General features: G+C 51.8%; 1 protein-coding gene across 3 annotated transcripts in view; it reads right to left on the bottom strand.

Annotated features, from left to right (window-relative positions):
• Positions 1–19,180, bottom strand: part of WDR7 (WD repeat domain 7) — a 1,349,682-nt gene that overhangs the window by 231,364 nt on the left and 1,099,138 nt on the right. For all 3 annotated transcript variants that reach the window (XM_078674853.1, XM_078674855.1, XM_078674854.1), the window contains one exon: positions 1,631–1,713. In XM_078674853.1, the coding sequence (XP_078530979.1) occupies positions 1,631–1,713 (83 nt within the window). The remainder of the gene's footprint in view (positions 1–1,630; positions 1,714–19,180) is intronic.

The following is a 19,180-nucleotide window of genomic DNA, read 5'->3' as shown; positions in this document are numbered from 1 at the left end:
GAATTTCATCATCATAATGTTGGGGTAAGTTAGGTACATCATCTCCATGGCCATTTCCAATGTGTGGTAGATTCTGATCAGAGTTTTGGCTAAATGATGGCAGCTCAGCGGTAGAGGGAGTGTTTTGTCTGAATCTGACTGCATGGGAACTAGGCCTGTCTGGGTATTTCTGGGCTGGGACAAGTTTAGCTTGGAGACTGACACAGGTATCAGTTTAGGGTCCCCCTCCTCCACCGTCGCAGCCAGCGTCAACACTGAAGGGACTGGCACAGATTTTGACGCCGGAGTGGAGGTCCACACTGAAGCATGGTGCATAACCAAAAGTGGGTTTGAGACTGTGCCAAGAACAAATCCACCAGTGGTAACCTGACTCGAAGCCCCTGCAGATCCTTGAGCCCCGAAGGCACACCAGAGGGATAACGATAAGAGTGCCAAAGATTCACAACTTGGCCTCCCTAAAGGCCTCGATCTGCTGCAGCATCACTGATGACTCAAAGAATTAAGGGTGCAGCTGTACCAACTGTGGAACCAGCTAATTGATGGAAAATTGGGAGCGAGACCAAGTGGCGTGTTGATTTAGAGGAGTCCCGCCTGGCCTTCTTGTTTCTGCACTTCAATCTGGACTTTGAGACTTACTAGAAGACTTCTACTGTGGCAGGGGGACCTGTCGCGAGACTGGCCTCAGAGTGAGAATGAATCCGCATCCTTGAGGGGGAGACTTGCTCAGTTTCTCCTAATGTTCAGCGACTTATAGCTGCACTTCATAGTCCCAGACAGCCATTGGGTTCATGAGGGTGTGTTTGAACCCTGTCATTTTCAAAAAGGGACATTGTTCCCTTGCACTCTGGTTTATCAAAATGTTTTGTGGAAAAATCTTGCCAAACTGATGAGAAAAATGTGGGGAGCAGAGCTTCAAGTCTGCGTTCGAAGGCGAGGAAAGAAAGGAATTGACGTCAGCGGCAGGGGTGGTGCTTATATGCGGCTTCCAGGCAGAAAGAGTCAATGCAGAGCCACATGGTGCCACCTAGTGGTGCACAGGAGCACTGCTCTGAAAGCTTTCAGATCTATTCTTGTGTTCAAAGGTGAGTAATCTGTGGTTAGAAGTAACCTTCAGCAGAGTTAGAGATTATGAGCAATTTTCCCCTTTGCACTGTGGAATGACTGATTAACTGAATTAACTAAAAATGACTGGATTGAAAGTGTCAGTCAGAAGAAAAATAAAAAATCACCTTTTAGATGGACACCTGAGCAGCTGGTGACTATCACTGAGAGATTACTGACCAGCTATGGGCATCTTTTCATAGTGCTCTAATACCCTGCCAGGATATTAGAGCTTTCCAAAACCCCTAAAGGATGATGACGACTGTTTGATGGGCATCACTATGTCTCCGAAGAACAAGAATCCTATTGCTGTGAATTGACCTTCATCACTCCATTGTAAAGTGTTCAAACATTTAGAAACATTTCTTTGAATTCAGTGGTCCGGCCCATTGAAAAGATTCAAAATGTAAAATCATGGATGCGTAAACAAACATGGGCTTATTTAACAGTTCCAGCGACGGCTGTTATTATACCACCATGCAGAATAGCAAACATTATTCTTAAAGGTACTTTCTTGAATGAGATTTACCTGCAAACAGATGGAAAACATTCCTGGAGTCCCTTCTTTTTGACCAAGGAGCCTTCTAAACAGTACATAATGATGTCCATTACCTTATGAATAAATACACAATATTAGACATTTTCCAACTTATCTATATATTGTTTTGAATCGCAAGCATGAAAACTTCAATAAACAGTTTATCTCATTCTTATGTGTTAAGAAACTGGGTTGACACACAATTTAGCACATAAATCAAATACCTTCTCAGTTTCTTTAAATAAAAAGCAATCATGACTTTTTGTAAGCAGAAGGCAGCTTCTCCATTCCTAAGAGTATCCGAATTAGAAACGAAAGGAAATCCAATACCACCCAATGCCCAATCAGTGCCATGCCACTGGCAGGTATTTCTACACATCAGACTCTTATGTCCAGCAGCTTGGTAAAGGAAACACACAGACTTATTGGGCGGCTAGCCTCATGTGGATACAGTGCTTATCTCATGTTATTAGCATTTCTGTAGCACACATCCATCAGCACAGGTTTTTTATTTAAAAATTATGGGATGCCTGGGATGTGTGCTTCAGGGGTTTCCTCACAAAACCGAGTGTAAGTCAACCAACAAAGATGCATTTGGGGGATTGTTTTCTAGCCCATCTTCGTGGGGTTGTTTAACTAGAAGCGGCCCAGGCGTAGAAAGATGCTATGAAACTAGTACCCAATACCCGGGGTCCCTGATATGTTTTTAGAGCTTGATGAAGGGCAATAATGGAAGAAAGGCTGCCTTTGTAAACTCACCACAACCCGTTTGAGCATCAACACATTTCAGAATTGAGGTTGTGAAAACCCCATATTTCTGACGTTTGAGACAAAAGGAAATAGTCGTGAGCAATTAATTAAAAGAGAGACTTGTGCTGGGCAGAATCTATTCACAATCCGCAGAGCTCTAGGGCATACTGTTTATCATGTGTTGTTTCCTGTAGCTGCTAAAATCAGTATCAGTTTGCAACACTAGTGGTCTGCAACTATCTGGTGACTTCAAAGTAAATTCCTCCTGTTGGACTTGGCGGCCCGCAGGGCAGGTTCACCCCTAAACTTTTTGCTTTATGTGTGACCCTGTGTCAGTGATTTTTTTGGGTCTCTGCGCACTTTTCCCTGGGTCCCAGAGTGAAAGTGCATGCGTGTAGTATGGCTGGCCTGCCCTCCCATAGGAATGCATGGGGAATGTGTGTGTCCCTGGTAGTTCCTGATGCGTGGGGAGTGCAGGCTCGAGTTTAGTATGTGTGAACTCGTGAGAGTGAATGCTGCGAGATGGTGTATGCGGCATGTATGTGTCTAGAAGGGAAGTGCTACTTCTGGACATTGAGATATGTGTGCAGTGAGGGTGCTGGAGCGTGATTGGCTGGAGCTGGCTGGCATGCCAGGCACCAGGAAGTCTGGATGGGTCTGCCCGGTGGTGAGTGTGAGATTAGCATGAGTGATGTGTGGGAGGAGTGTACCTGTGTCCTGGATGGGCTGGGTTTTCCCCACACAATGCTGGCTCCGCCCCCCTGTGGTGTGTCTAACGACCCTAGCCTCCCCAGTGAAAGAAATGGGTGGTTGGGCCATCAAGAGTGCTCCAGAGCCAGCTGCAACTGGTTTTCCCCACCCTGCACCCTTAGACAAAGGAATGTACTGTATAAAAATGGGGCTGTGTCCCCACAGAGGTTGTTCTGCTTTTGGATCCTGCCAGAGGGGGCTGTTGCTGCTGCTGGGGCCAGGAGGACCGCCACTTGGGGTGTCTCCCTGCCTGGAGACCCAGTGTGCTGGCTCTGGCCCAGCCTTGCCCCCCTGCCTGCCTCCAGCCCTTGCTGGAGCCTTGTCCTGTCCTCCAGTGCTGGGGAGCACTGAGGATTCCTTGCCTGCAGCCCTGAGAGCGCTGCTCTCTGCCCTTCAGCGCTGGGGAGCGCTGAGGTCTCCTGCCTAGCGCTTGAGAGCGCTTCATTTGGCTACAAGCGCTGTGAGCGCTTTATTTTCGTCCTGTGGCGCTTGGGAGCGCCTTTCCTCTGATGCTAGCGCTGCTAGCACTTTTTGTGCCCCGCCGGTGCCCACCCAGCATCTGCCCGAAATTACGGCGCATAGCGAGTGCCTACCTCGCTTCATATTTTGAATTTATCACGAGGGAGCCCACTCCTCGGATAATGGGACCCCGCCTGCCTGCCTAAAGCGAGCCGCCGCGCTGCCCGCGGCGACCCGGAAGTGGTGAGGCGGCCAGCCAATCGCTGCGCGGCCCGAGGGAGGGTGACCCGGAAGTCCCGCCCCCGCAGCCGAGCAGCAAGAAGGGAAGCAGCCGGCCGTGTCCCCGAGGCTCCCCGAGTGGAGAGAGGAGCCCCGGGAGAAGGAGCAGAGCCTGCCGCGTCTTGCCTGGAGCTCCCGAGTGGAGAGGAGCCCCGCCCGCGGCCAAGCTGATCAGCCGAGACAGCCGGTGAGTGCGGGGGCGGGTTCTTTGTTATTCTTCGAGCGGCCCCGTTGGGAGAGGGCCGCTCCAACGTGCACCGCATTCCTTCGTGAAGCAGCCGAGTGAGGCTCTTCTGGGCATTCTGCTGTTGCCCCTGCTCTGAGTCCCCCGTGAGGGACTCCATCCAAGACCCCACCAGAGTGGAGGAGCCCCGAGGCTCCTGGGGGCCATTCATCCTTTGAGCCCAGAGAGGCTCGAGGCATTCACTGTTCTTTGAGCCCCGAGTGGCTCTCCAGTTGATCTGGGGTCCCCCGAGAGGGGCCCCCCCTGCCCACATCCGTGACGAGCCCAGAGAGGCTCGAGGTCAGTCCATTGGGCGTGAGCCTGCGAGGCTCGAGGAGGGCATTCCAGTATTCTACGAGCCCCGAGAGGCTCAGGGGCATCCCGGTTCTTCGAGCCCAGAGAGGCTCTTGCCCCCCCACAGTCGTTTTAAGAGCCCAGAGAGGCTCTGAGAGTGCCATTCGTTTTGTGAGCCCAGAGAGGCTCGAGTGCCCATTCTTGCGAAGAGCCTGAGAGAGGCTCAGGGCACCAGTTCTTGTCCAGGAGCCCAGAGAGGCTCCGCAGTGCCACAGTGGTGGTTCTTGAGCCCACGAGGCTCCAACGTTGCCCTAACTTTCCCTGCACCAGTTGCCCAGCACTTTGTGGGCAGTTGCCACGTTTAGGCCCTGACATTGGGACACAGGGACTGTCACAGGTGGTGACTTATCTGAGTTGGGCGCAATTGTGTGCTTTTACACCTCTGAATGTATTGTGATGCATCATGTGTTTTCCCTTCTTACACCTCTGAATGAATGTTATGCATTGCATCATGTGTTATGTGCTTACACCCCTACAGGTATTGTGATATGTGGGTGGTTGTTTTCTCCCTAGTACAGGTGGTGCTAGTGAGGTCCTGTTACCAGTGATTACTGGTTGTGTGCTCTAGTTTTATATTTTTGTGCTACAGTAATTTTATTCTATGATCTAAGAAGTGCTAATTTCTGAAAGTGCATACCCTTGACAGTGGTCCAGGTGGCCCTGTCCTGTACAAGATCCCTTGTAAATTCTGCCCGTGCCTCTGGCACAGTGTAACAAGATGTGTGTCTTATCTAATGTATGTTTCTTATAATACAAAGGCTATTTTTATATAACCTTGTGTGGAGTTTCCTTTGTGGTGGGCCTTTGGGTGTTGTTGCTGGGGTACGTGCGCAAATACTTAACCTACATCGCCTCCAAGTTTAGCCTTGCTGCTCGCACCACGTTACCTAGAGGGTGAGCAGGGGTTATCTTGTTGTGTGACTCCCTTGCCCTGACTTGGGAATGGTGGTCTCTGACTGACTTTGGCGACAGCCCTGGCCAGCCGGGGATCCCGTTTCCAACACCTCCTAATATTTCAGCGGCATAACATCGAAATCCGCAGAAAGGCACTGAATGCATCCTTTTCATGAGGGTGAGATGCCAGGGTGAAACATGTTAGGCCGTTCCTGCTGCAGGACTCCAGCCATTCTGAATGAGTGAGCTGACAGGGCAAAAGCAAGGGAGTATTTGTCCAAAATGTAAATTCTAGCATTTCTGTTACAAGGACATTGTTGCCGTTTCCACTACTAGTTGGCCACACGACCCGGCTCCCTGGGCGATTTCAGCCCCATCCTCTGGGGTCCAGCCTTTATGTGTTTTTTATAACTTATTATAATTTAATAGGAGGTCGGCCGCGTGCCCCCCCTCTCGGGCTATTTTTAGCCTCGGGGACCCCATCCCCCAGGGCTTTCCCTTTCTAAAATTATTTGTTTTTTAAAAAGGGAGGGGGGGGACCACGCACACCTCCCCTCCTGAGGCTGATTTGGCCCTGGGGAGCCCATTCCCTAGGACCAGGCCTTTATCTGTTTTTTTTCTTTTAAAGGAGAGTGGCTCCCTCCTCCCCAAGCTGATTTCGGCCCCGGGGTCGGAATCCCCCAAGGCCAGGCCTTTAAACAAGCATTTACAATGCAAGGGTCTCGGCATTATTAAAGGTAGAGCTATTGGCATTGCTCATGACATTTTTTTTTTATATATAAATCATAAATAAATAGCATTGTCATTTACATTGCCAATAGCTTAATCGTTAAATAAATGGCATTGTCATTTACAATGCCAATAGCTTAATCACTCGCATATGCATGACCTATTGCATTTACACCCACACAGAGACAGACAGACAGACAGACACAGACACACACACACACACACACACACACACACACACTCATTCACATAGAGACACCCACACACAGAGCCACCTACAGAGCCACCCTCACACACACACAGCCACCCACACAGAGCCACCCACACAGAGCCACCCTCACACAGACAGAGCAACCCACACACAGACAGAGCCACCCACACATAGAGCCACCTACAAAAAAAGCTACCCACACAGAGCCACCCACACACAGAGCCCCACACACAGACAGAGCCACCCACACACAGACAGAGCCACCCACACACAGACAGAGCCACCCACACACAGACAGAACCACCCTCACACAGACAGAGACACCCACAAAGACAGAGCCACCCACACAGAGATCCCCACCCACACAGAGATCCCCACACACAGACATAGATCCCCTCACACAGAGATCCCCCCACACACACAGAGATCCCCCCACACACACACAGAGATCCCCCCCACACACACAGAGATCCCCCCCACACAGAGATCCCCCTCACACACACACACAGAGATCCCCCCTCACACACACAGAGATAGATCCCCACACACACAGAGATAGATCCCCCCCCCACACACACACACAGAGATCCCCCCACACACACACAGATTCCCACACACACACACAGATCCCCCCCACACACACAGAGATCCCCCCACACACACACAGAGATCCCCCCCACACACAGAGATCCTCCCCCACACACACACACAGATCCCCCCCCACACACACACAGAGATCCCCCCACACACACACAGAGATTCCCACACACACACAGATCCCCACACACACACAAAGATCCCAACACACACAGAGGATGGGCAAAGCCAGGGAGACCATTTCATTTTCTACATTCATTCCTCTGTATTTACACCATCTAATGTGTAAACAAAAACCTGGAGAATAATTTTGTACATTCGATTTGAACAACAAACACACAGGGCCACTGACACTATGCAACAACGGAAGATTTAATTATGTGGCATCTGCTACCCACAGCAAGGCAAAGCAAGCTACGCATCCCCTATCTACAGCACTACACATCTGCTACCTACAGCGAGGCAAAGCAAGCTACCCATCTGCTACCTACAGCAAGGCAAAGCAAGCTACGCATCTGCTACCTACAGCAAGGCAAAACAAGCTACGCATCCCCTACCTACAGCACTACACATCTGCTACCTACAGCGAGGCAAAGCAAGCTACGCATCTGCTACCTACAGCAAGGCAAAGCAAGCTACGCATCTGCTACCTACAGCAAGGCAAAGCAAGCTATGGATCTGCTACCTACAGAAAACAAAGTAGGCAACACTACTCAGACAGGCTCAAGACATCTTGCTTGTGAAAAATTCAAACTATAAACATGATCAAAATACAATGATAAAAAAGTGAAGACCACGGAGACAGGAGAATATACAATGAATAATATAGAGCGCAAAGAATAGCTGTACAACATATCGCCCAATGTAACGAAGAAAAGTTGCATATCATGCTACCTTGATAAAAATATTCCTAGCGCTGACAATGGACGAGACATTCCAAAGGTTCCCAGAAGAGATGGAACACATTCAAGTGCTAGAACCCAAAGATGTTCTAAATGACAAATAAGCGCAGAGTGATTGCTGCTGGATGGTAATCTCACAGAAATCGTATTATCCAACCTACTGTTATGACAGTCCATCAGGGCACATATTATATACAGTGACCACTCAGTGCATGAGTAGTCTCAGATGGCAGAGATAACCATCGCCCAGACACTACCTGTCTAGCAAACAATGCTCAACGGTGCTAGCTGGAATCACTTTGGCTAGGTCAGAAACCTTTTGGTGAGCAAAATGAACCTCACCCTTCCTTGGTCCTCATTTCAAAGATCTCCGGTTGGTCAGTGTTGGGCATTATAGTCTGCTTAGTCCTTTGTTTATTTCATTTGTGCTATTTGTAGTTTTGTATTTTCCATTTCGAGTTCAGGGCTACAATTACCAGCAAGAATAGTAAAAAAACAACAACAACTGTGCTAAATAAAGGAGCTGCTTACAGCTGACATGAGAAATTTTACCAATACATATGCGGAAAAGTAAGAATGTACTGCCATTTTTATGAAGCAATTGAAATATGTGACCTAACTTATTTCACTGTATGGAGCCTTAATTAGTGCTTGCCCTGCAGTCGGTTTCAACGCAGCAAATGTGCCATTGAGACATATCTAGAGGGGATGCTCGTTTGCTAAGACACCGTATGAGGAATGTGAAGGTCCCTTCTTTGTGGACATTTTAAAAAGTAACCTTATTCAGGAGTTATTCAGGAGTTTCGAAGATAGTTTAATAAAATCCTGAGCCTCTCATGGTTTAAAAACAATGCGGGCTGCCCAGGCGGTGGAGTCCCCCCCTTGGGGGACTCGGGAGAAATGTGCCCGGGATACTTGAAGAGCCTTTTGGGCTTGGAACTAATGAATGCCCCCTAGAGCCTCACTGGGCTCTGCAGAAAGAATGCCTTCGGTGGAGTCCCGCCCGGGGGACTCGGAACCTGAAGGTGTGCCCGGGGCCTCGGACTTCAATGACAGCAATGCCCTCTCACGCTGGAGCGCCCCGTAGGTCTACTCCGGGACGTGGACAAGAGGGAGGGGGAGCCCTTACTCACCGGGCTCTCTTCAGCGCTGATCTTCGGCGAGGGCGGCGCCCTCCTCTTCACCCGGTCCTGCTTCTGGGGCCGGGTGCTGGTAGTGGCGGCGGGTGGGGCTCTCTTCCTCGGGAGAGCCCTGCGGGGGAGCCAGCACGCTTCTTCTCTACGGACACCGGAAAACAACCAGGCCCCGCCCACATCTTCATGGAGTCTGCCTGGCTTCCTGTCTCGGTGGGCCGCCAATGGCAGCGCGGCCCTGAGCAGGGAGGCGGGCACAGCGTCTCCTCTACAATCCCCGGGCCCGGCGGTGAATTCTTTTCCTTACGTACGGGGTGGGCTCCCGTCCACCTACATAAATAAAACAGGTGGTCCCCCTCGAGGCTGCAACCTAGCGGGGCAATGCCGGGTGGGCACCGGCTTTAGCAAATAAGCGCTCCCAGGCAATTAGAGGAGTGAATACAGCGCTCACAAGCGCTAGTGACCAGATAAAGCACTCCCAGGCGCTAGGGAAAGAATAAAGCGCTCCCAGCGCCTGCCAAGTGAGAAGGGGCATGCAGTCCTCCATAGGTACACCCGCCACAACCTCTGATACAACCACCCGCCATGGGATCCGAATACAGGGGGGAGTCCCGAATAGACACACTCCCATCAGATAGAATTACCAAACAATAAAAGCAGCAAAAGCGGCCGACCTAATCAGCGGGAGGGGGGCGGTAACAAAGACACGGACAGCGGGAGGGGGGCGGGAAAAAGACACAGCGGGGAACGGGACAGCAACGGCCTACCTCATCGTAAGAAGCAGGAAAATGGCGGACGCAAAGCTCCGAACATTTTCGGATTCGGGGGCGTGTTTTGGCGTTCTGAGTGACGAATGACGTCACAGGTGGAAAGAACACCAAAAACACGCCCCCGAATCCGAAAGAGACGGGGCTTGTTTGGAGTGACGCCTGTCTCCTCCAATGGCTGGCCTCCGTTTAGGAAGCCAGCCAATGGAGGAGAGAGGAGGAGAGAGGCGAGTTCAAGCCCCCATACTCCAAATCATTAAATCTCTGACCGGAGACTGCGCAAGCGCAGTCTTTAGGTCCTCGACCTAAAAATATATATTTTATGTAGAGGGAGGACACCTTTAAATATTGCATTGGTCCCCGTGGAGGTGGGGGTCCACGAGTTACGAGGGGACCCCCACCTCCCCCGCATTTTTCAAAATAGAGTATGTGCCTCAGGGAGGTGGCAGTCCAGGGCCTCCCCCACATTACTTAAAACAAGAAATAAGTGTGCACTCGGGAGGTGGCAGTCCAAGGACCAGGGGGGATCCGTGAGGCCCCCACATACTTGCAATTAGCCCTGGAAAGGTGGCGGTCCCCAGGGCTGTGGGCGGCATTCATAATTGAAAAGTGCCCTGGGGAGTTGGAGGTCCACATGGGGTTGCCTGCCCGCAGTCATAATTAAAAAATGCCCAGGGAGGTGGTGGTTCCCGGAGCGGGGGGATGGTCCGCGAGCCCCCCCATATTATTATAACTAGCTCTGAGGAGGGGGCTGTACCGGGGCATGGGGGTCCGCAAGGCACCTCCACATTCATGGAATTAGCCCATGGGAGGTGGCGGACCCCGGGACTGCGGGCGGGCTCAGGGAGCTAGTCCACATTCATAATTAAAATAGCCCCAGGGAGGTGGCAGCCCCCTAGGCTTTGGTAAGCCTTAGGAGGGGGGGCCGTGCTCCCACAGGACCTGGCCCACTTGGAGGTTATTTAAAAATAAGCGCGAGAACCCACAGTTGCTTTTAAAAAAAAGAATTTGCAGTGGATTCGCGGATCAACTAGCGAGTCCATGGCAAACATTTAAATAAAATGCTTTTTACCCCCGGCAGGGTCCGTGAGGGACCCCCTACCCATCATATCGGGGGGTCCCTCAGGGTATTCCTACCCTGCCCCTTTTCTTAATTTTTTTACTTTTTTTCTAGACTCAGCTTCAAGCTGCGTCCCAAGATGGCTGCCAACACTTCCTGGTTGAAGTGTTGGCAGCCAATCAAATTGTAGTAGGATCCAAGAGTCCACTGCAAGGAACCGCATCGCCAGATATCTTTATTTTTTTAAGTTAGATATCGGAAAAACTTCTAAATGGATTTACACCAAATCACAAAAAGCACACTTTTTCACCCAACATCTAGCTTTCTGCCAAATTAGGTGTAATTTCATTCAGCAGTTCGAGGTGTAGTCTAGTTAAAAAAAAAAAGCAATTCCAATAGTCTTTACATGGGGACATTTGGGATCCCCATTTTTTCTCGGTCCCTTCTTGACGGATCACCCCGACACTTTCAACACAGCAGCTGAACCAGAGAGGATATATATGCACGCCAGTAAGAGGTACCGGACTGTATTCTCTACTGATGACGGTTAATAAACCAGAAACACGTGTCTAGGGATCAGCACTATCTGCGCCAACCTTGGCAAAATACTTGAAAATATCGGAGCGAGCTACAAGAGACCACATTTACCAGAATGCCAGGGGCGAACTTTGCCTGGGAGGTCAGCGGTGTGCTCCCACATCCTGTTGTCTATTTAAAGTACTCCCCTGAGTCACTGAGCTGACGAGCTCGTGGATGAAGCACCTGCGCGCCAGTGAGAGGTACCGGACCTGATGAACAAGTTACTTACCTTCGGTAACGATATATTTGTAAGAAACAGTAGTTAGTATTAGATTCCTTACCTTAGAATATCCCCAGGTGTTTGACTGGATCCGGAAATTTTTGCCTAGCAGTACCCTTGCGCGTTGGTAGGTGTCGTCTACGGCTCTGCGTTCGTCGTCAGCATCGTGGGCGCCGTGATGACGTCATCTGAGTACTTAGACACCGCCTCCGCGTGCTGACGTCAGTTCTTAGACACAGCTTTTCCGCGCCAGAAACGCAGAGCCATGTTAAAAACCAACACTGGTGCCATTGAAACTAGAGCCCTGAAAGGGGATGACCTTAACCCTAGATATCGGTTCGCAGAACGGGGAGGATGGATGGGGCGGTAAGGAATCTAATACTAACTACTGTTTCTTACAGATATATCGTTACCGAAGGTAAGTAACTTGTTCATCTGAAAGAAACAGGTTAGTATTAGATTCCTTACCTTAGAATAGATAGCCCAGCAATACCAACCCCGGTGGTGGGTCTGCGAACCAATAATCACACCAGAAAGTCCTTGAGGACAGAACGGCCAAAGAAGCCGTCCCTCCGGACTTGGCTGTCCAGGCAGTAGTGTCTCGCAAACGTGTGCAGGGATGCCCACGTAGCTGCCGGACAAATGTCCTGCAAGGGGACTCCCCGGACCAGGGCAGTGCTAGCCGCCGTGGCCCGAGTGGAATTGGCTCTCAGCCCAACAGGAGGCTCCTTCCTCGCCAAGGAGTAACACGCCTTGATGCACAAGACGACCCACCGAGAGATGGTCCTCTTGTGCACCGCCCGTCCCTTCTTAGCGCCCACATAACCAACAAAGAGTTGGTCATCCACCCGGAACTGGCGTGTGCGATCCAGATAGAACGAAATCGCAAGTTTTGGGTCCAGACGGTGGAGCCGCTCTTCCTCTTTAGAGGGATGTGGTGGCGGAAAGAAGGTGGGCAAGGTGATAGACTGCCCGATATGGAAGGCCGTGACAACCTTGGGCAGGAAAGATGGTCTAGTCCGCAACACAACCTTGTCCGGATGGACAGAAAGGAAAGGGGGTTTAGACGAAAGAGCCTGGAGCTCACTCACTCTCCTGGCAGAGGTGATGGCAACCAGGAAAGCAGCCTTCAGAGTAAGAAGGCGGAGAGGACAGTTGTGAAGTGGCTCAAAGGGAGCGCACATCAGAAAGGTAAGAACAAGGTTCGTGTCCCATTGAGGCATCACAAACGGAACAGGAGGGAACATGTGTGTGATGCCCTTCAGAAAACGAGTTACAATAGGGGACTCGAACAAAGAAGGTTGATCAGGCAGCCTTAGAAAGGCTGAAAGGGCAGAAAGGTAGCCCTTGATAGTGCACAGAGCAGAGCCCTGCTGGGCAAGAGAAAGAAGGAAGAGAAGAACCTCAAAAAGAGGGGCAGAAAGTGGATCCACAGCCTTTGCTGTGCACCATGCCACAAATGTATTCCAACCTGCAGGCGTATACCGATTTTGTGGAGGGACGCTTGGCTGCCAGAATGACATTACAGACTTCAGGAGGCAAGTCAAATGGCCTCAACTGTCGCCGCTCAATCTCCAAGCATGGAGGTGGAGACTGGACAGGTTCTTGTGGAGGACCGCCCCCTGCTGCTGCGACAGAAGGTCCTCCTGAAGAGGCAGACGAACCGGGGGATCGACTGACATACTGAGTAGCTCTGGATACCAGTACCTTCGTGCCCAGTCCGGAGCCACAAGAATGACTTGGGCCCGGTCGCGTTTGATCTTCTTCAGCACTCTAGGCAGAAGTGGTATAGGCGGAAAGGCGTACAACAGACCGCAACTCCACTCGCGACGAAAAGCGTCTCTGAGCGAGTGCCGCCTTGGAAATTCCAACACGCAGAACTGATGACATTGCGCGTTCTCTTCTGTGGCGAATAGATCTAACCAAGTCTCTCCCCACTGCTGAAAGAGGCCTTGCGCCACATCAGAGTTCAGACGCCATTCGTGATCCATCATGCACCGACGGCTGAGTTCGTCCGCCCTGGCGTTCAGAGAACCCGCCAGGAGTTGAACCACCAGGGTCACGCCCTGATGTTCTAGCCACTGCCAGAGGCGCAGAGCCTCCTGGCAAAGGGTCCACGACCCCACCCCGCCCTGTTTGTTGCAGCACCACATGGCGGTGGTGTTGTCCGTGAACACCTGCACTATACTCCCCGGACAGAGGTGCTTCAGTGCTAGACGAATCGCCCGCAGCTCCAAAAGGTTGATATGGAGCCGGGACTCCGCCAGAGAGACCAGAGGCCTCTGATCTCCGCCTCCCCCATGTGGCCTCCCCAGCCCTGGAGGGAGGCGTCCGTCACAACTACGTGCTCTGGTTGGGGAAGGGAGAGGGATCTGCTGCTGACCCAATCGCGGTCCGTGAGCCACCACTGCAGCTGTCTCGCAGTGCCCTCTGAGATCAGGACATGGTCGGATAGGTTGCCCTGATGCTGGGCCCACTGAAACTTCAGGTCCCACTGCAGAGCCCGCATCTGCCACCGGGCGTGATGCACCAGAAGGATGCAGGAGGCCATCAGCCCCAGAAGCCGCAGCGTCAACCTGACCGAGACCCGGGATAAAGGCTGAAAGAGGGGAATCAGAGCTTGAATATCCCGAACCCGCTGTTTGGGAGGATAAACCCGAAACTGCGCCGAGTCGAGAACCGCTCCGCTGAAGAGGAGCTTCTGAGAGGGGCACAGGTGTGACTTCGGCACATTGATGGAGAACCCCAGCTGGTGCAGGAGGTCCGCCGTCGTATGGAGGTGGCTGACGACTGTTTGGGGCGAGCCCGCCTTCAACAACCAGTCGTCGAGGTAGGGGAAGACTGAAACCCCTAACCTGCGCAGATGAGCTGCGACCACTGCCATCACCTTTGTGAACACCCGTGGGGCGCTGGTAAGGCCGAAGGGGAGCACGGTAAACTGAAAGTGCTCGTGGCCAACCGTGAACCGCAGGTAGCGCCGGTGGGTCAGCAGGACGGGGATGTGGAAATAAGCGTCCTGCAAGTCCAACGCTACCATCCAGTCTCTTGGGTCCAGAGCAGCCAAGACCTGAGGCAGTGTCAGCATTTTGAACTTCTCCTTCCGGAGGAAGCCGTTGCCGTTCCGTAGGTCCAAGATAGGGCGTAGGCCCCCTTTGTCCTTCTTGGGTACCAGAAAGTAATGGGAGTAGCAACCACACCCTACTTCTGGCCCAGGAACGCGCTCGATGGCCCCCTTGGCCAAGAGGGCTGTCACTTCCTCCTGCAGAAGTCTCAAATGATCCCCCGATACGCAGTGGCATTGCGGTGGCATGGCTGGAATGGTCGCCTCGAAGGGGAGGGTGTAGCCAGTTCGGACGATTTGCAGCACCCACCTGTCCGATGTGACAGCGCGCCAGTGGAGGAGGTGATGGCGAACCCTGCCCCCCACTGGCGTCACATGGGCCTGAAAGCACAGACTAGGAGGGTTTTGAGGCGGATGCTGCGGGGGAAGGTGTGGACTGGCCTCGCTGTTGTCCCCGACCGCCCCCACGGCGGTTTCCACGGCCGCCACCGCGTTGTATGTTAGTCTGCGGTTAGTCTGCGGTGCGTGGCTGGCAGCACGTGTGGGGGCGCCCCTTCCTTGGCCACGAAAGGAGCGAAAGGCACCCGTTTGCTGGCACGGGCCGAGAGGCCCAAGGACCTGGCCGTAGCCCTGGAGTCCTTAAAGCGCTCAAGCGCATGGTCTGCCTTGTCGCCAAAAAGGCGACGGCCATCAATCGGCATGTCCATGAGTGTATTCTGGACATCGGCCGAGAAGTTGGTGGACCTTAACCAGGCGTGGCGACGAATCGCCACCATCGTTGCCATCGCCCTGCCCAGTGAGTCGGTGGTATCCAGCCCACACCGGATAGAATACCGTGCTGCATCCCGGCCCTCCACAAGGGCCTGGCCGAGTTTAGCCCGTACCTCCAATGGGCATTCTGGCAGCACGTCCGCGTCCCACAGAGAGTGGGTGTAGCGGCCCAAGAGGCATGCGGTGTTGGAAGACCGCAGTCCCAGACTTAGGGAGGAGAATATCTTTTTGTCATACTGCTCATACCTCTTGGATTCCCTGTCAGGCGGAGCCGACGGGAATGCGGTCTGGGAATTGGAAGCCTGGATAACCAGGCTCTCGGGGTGGGGTGGGTGGACAGGAAAGATTAGTTACTTACCTGTAATCCTAGTTCTCTTCCAGGGGTATACTCATTAAAGTCATAAGCACTGAATTATCTCCGCCCATGAGCGGGAACCCGGAATACAAACAATATACATGTATATGTGTAAATATACCAAAAAGTACATAGTACTAAACTAATTATACACATATACATGTATAAGACCCATAATATGCAGCCTAACATATATACATAAGCTAATAAAGCCAAACTTACACACGTTCTGTAGCATGAAAATATGCTATATATCAATGCAATAAACAGGCATGAGCCTAAAATGCATTTCATAACCATGAAAACCTTTTATTTTCATCAAAGAACCTGTTGTAAACAATTATTAGCCTAAAAGGCTGCATATGAAAAAATGTCTGTGTACAGAAAATCAGACTGGCACCCTGCCTTTAAGGCCCCAGAGAATCGGCACACTTTGCCTTTAAGGACTCCAGGAGAACTCTGTTCCCATAATGCCCCACAGGTGACAGTTAGGCCAGTTCTTTTGTACGGCACCGTAGACTTAGCAGGAATCTGCACTTTAAAACCTTTACAATAATAACCTATCGAAAACTCAATGCTACTGCTCGCCCGGGGAGGCGGGAGGGTGCTTATGACTTTAATGAGTATACCCCTGGAAGAGAACTAGGATTACAGGTAAGTAACTAATCCTTCTCTTCCAGGGGATACTCATTAATAGTCATAAGCACTGAATAGAGTAGCAAGCTCATACCCACCAGAAGCGGGCGAACAGATAAGTGCATAGCCACACTTTTAAACCATAGTGTTCAGCTAGAATTAGCAAACAAATTTCTGAGGGATGCTTGTCCCACTTGTGCATCAACCTGCGCATCAGAATCTTAACAGTAATGGCGTGTAAACGTATGCACTGAACGCCAAGTAGCTGCTTTACATATCTCTGACATAGCCACATTCCTAAGGAGAGCTGTGGTGGAAGATTCCCCCCTCGTAGAATGCGCCCTAGGTCTACCTGATAAAGACTTGTGGGCTAGCTGATAAGTCAGTAGGATACATGACACTATCCATCTAGAAATGGACCTCTTGGACGCTGCCAAACCAGTATTCGTAGGACCATAGTTCACAAACAGACTCAAAGACTTTGTTCTGTCTTAGTAAAATTTCAAAACCCTTTTCAGATCTAACGAATGTAGAGCCCATTCAGCAAGGCTCGAAGGGTTTGGAAAGAAAGTAGGCAATGTTATGGTTTGATTAATATGAAAATCCGACACCACCTTGGGCAGGAAAGCAGGATGAGTTCTGAGCACCACTCTGTTTCCATGAAAAATAGTGTACGGTTCCTTGCAACACAGAGCCTGGATTTCGCTCACCCTACGAGCAGAAGTGATTGTAGGAGAGTAGGGTCTGCAATCCTATGATCACCCAGATTTTTGCTTTTTGCTTCACTGGTTTACGACTTTCCCTGGCTGTGGGCCTGCTAATCAGACCCACAGCCTAGCTGTTCTCTCTATTCCAAATTGTACCCAGGTACTGAATTGGCACTGGGCCCTTTCCAAGTCCCTGTACCCAGGGCTGAGGTGTACCCAGAAGTCTCCCAGGGGCTGCAGCATGTATTATGCCACCCCTGGACTGACTAACCAAACAGACACAACTGGCTGCTTGACAGCTGGGGGCAAGGTGGTGTACTCACCCTTTGCTTTAGATATAGTATCCCTATATCTAAACCTAAATGGACACACAGATCTCCTATCAGTCACTCCTATGGCAGGCCTTAACAATCCTGAAGGCAGAGTGCTTGGAATCGTGTGAGATGGTGCTCTGGCATGAGCTGGGCCTGTCTGCGGCTTTCGGGATCCATCCCTTAGCCGTTTCCATGATAACGCATACCATTTACTCTTAAGTGCATTATAATCCTCGCGGTTATATGCCAACTCTGGTATCGCTTTATCAAAACATGTCGAGTAAGGTGTCATACGAATTGGAATACTAACCCCTCGCCAATTCTGGCGACGGGGTTAGCATTCCACCCTTCTAGAGGGACACGACATGTATGTAACCTGTAACCCCGGTTAAAGTCAGACATAGCCTTAGCTCCACAAAATGGATGCTGCCACCGAGACACAAGTCTGCCCTCCTGCTGCTGGGAGTCCTGCCAGAGCAGGAGGCAAGGACAAAGGGTTTCCTGCCAGGGGCGGTGCCAGCACCGTCCCAGACAGGATTTTGTGTATCCTAGGTAGGCAGGGCTTTAGAGGAAGGTGACTGCAAGTGGCACCCCGGTGCTCACTGTGCATAGGCCGGCTGAAACCAGTTCCAGGGGCACTCCAGCCCCTGGCCTGGGGAAAGCCCGCCAAAGGAGAGGGGTGTAACCACCCCCCTCCTAGTCCCACCCATAGGGCAGGACTTAGTCGCGTGCCAGCCCCCTTTTTCAGGATAAAGGTAGGAACTGGCCCCCTTCCAAATCAGATCATCTTTGAATCCTGAACCAACTTTCTACAAGAAGGAACTCAAGACTCTTCCCAAGATTTCTCCCTTGTGACTAAGGAGTAGTCACCCTGCAGCAGCAGGCACCAACCAAGCATCGCGGTTTGTTGCCAGTCTCTCCTTCGGATCAAGACTGCTCCAGCACGACGAGAACCGGCTTCCCTGGCACCTCTGACCTCAACCTACATCATCAGCCCAGCTGTGATCCGTGGGTGTGACGAGACCTCGAGGGACCGGCCATCTTCAGAACTGCACAACGCTTGTCCAGCACGACACCCGAGTGACCCTCGACTGAGTGCTTTGGGGTGAGAGAAGCCCCGACCCTGAGCAGCTCCAGCACCGAAGTTCAGCCCCCCTGCATCCACGAGATCTGCGTGGGGCCCTTCTGCTCTTTGCTGCTCACCGCGTTGTCCAGGTCGCTTGCCCGTTGGCTAGTGGCCCCTTCACGACGCTCCACGACGACAAACACTGCTGGTCTGGTTGCTCCAGACTGGCCCTTGCTTCCCTCCATCAGAGAAGCACCCTGGACCCTCCTGGTCCACTCAAGACGCCATTTTAGGTCCACCGCGTGGGCCTTGCATTTGCCAAGACTTGTTGCCCAATCCTGGGTCCAGCGACGTCGACAGCAAGAACCTTCGTGGGACAGCTCGCACCTCCATCCTGGTCGCCAACAACGCCTCCTGGTCCGAGAGACTGCAGAGCCCAGCAGCGCCCACTCACCTGACTGCGGTGACTTCGCCCGGTGCCATCCTGGTGCCCACTTAATCACTGGCTAGTGATTCAGAACTTGGTCCCCTCTGCTTTCAGGTTTTCTTCTTCCCTGATCCAGGCTTGGATCTCTTCAAACTTTTCTTCACTGGCCGCCTGCCAGCAACTTCTTCTTCAGGCTCCTGGTCCGTCAACGAGGGTTTCCGACGCAACTTGAACCCTATGCAGCCGCAGCCCCTGGGCTAGGTAAACTGAGTACTCCGGTGCTCCAGCATAGTCCAA

This window comes from Lissotriton helveticus, chromosome 2_1 (assembly GCF_964261635.1).
Source record: "Lissotriton helveticus chromosome 2_1, aLisHel1.1, whole genome shotgun sequence".
Lineage (NCBI taxonomy): Eukaryota > Metazoa > Chordata > Amphibia > Caudata > Salamandridae > Lissotriton > Lissotriton helveticus.
The sequence above is the reverse complement of the archived record's forward strand: the minus strand, read 5'-3'. Positions and strand labels throughout refer to the sequence as shown.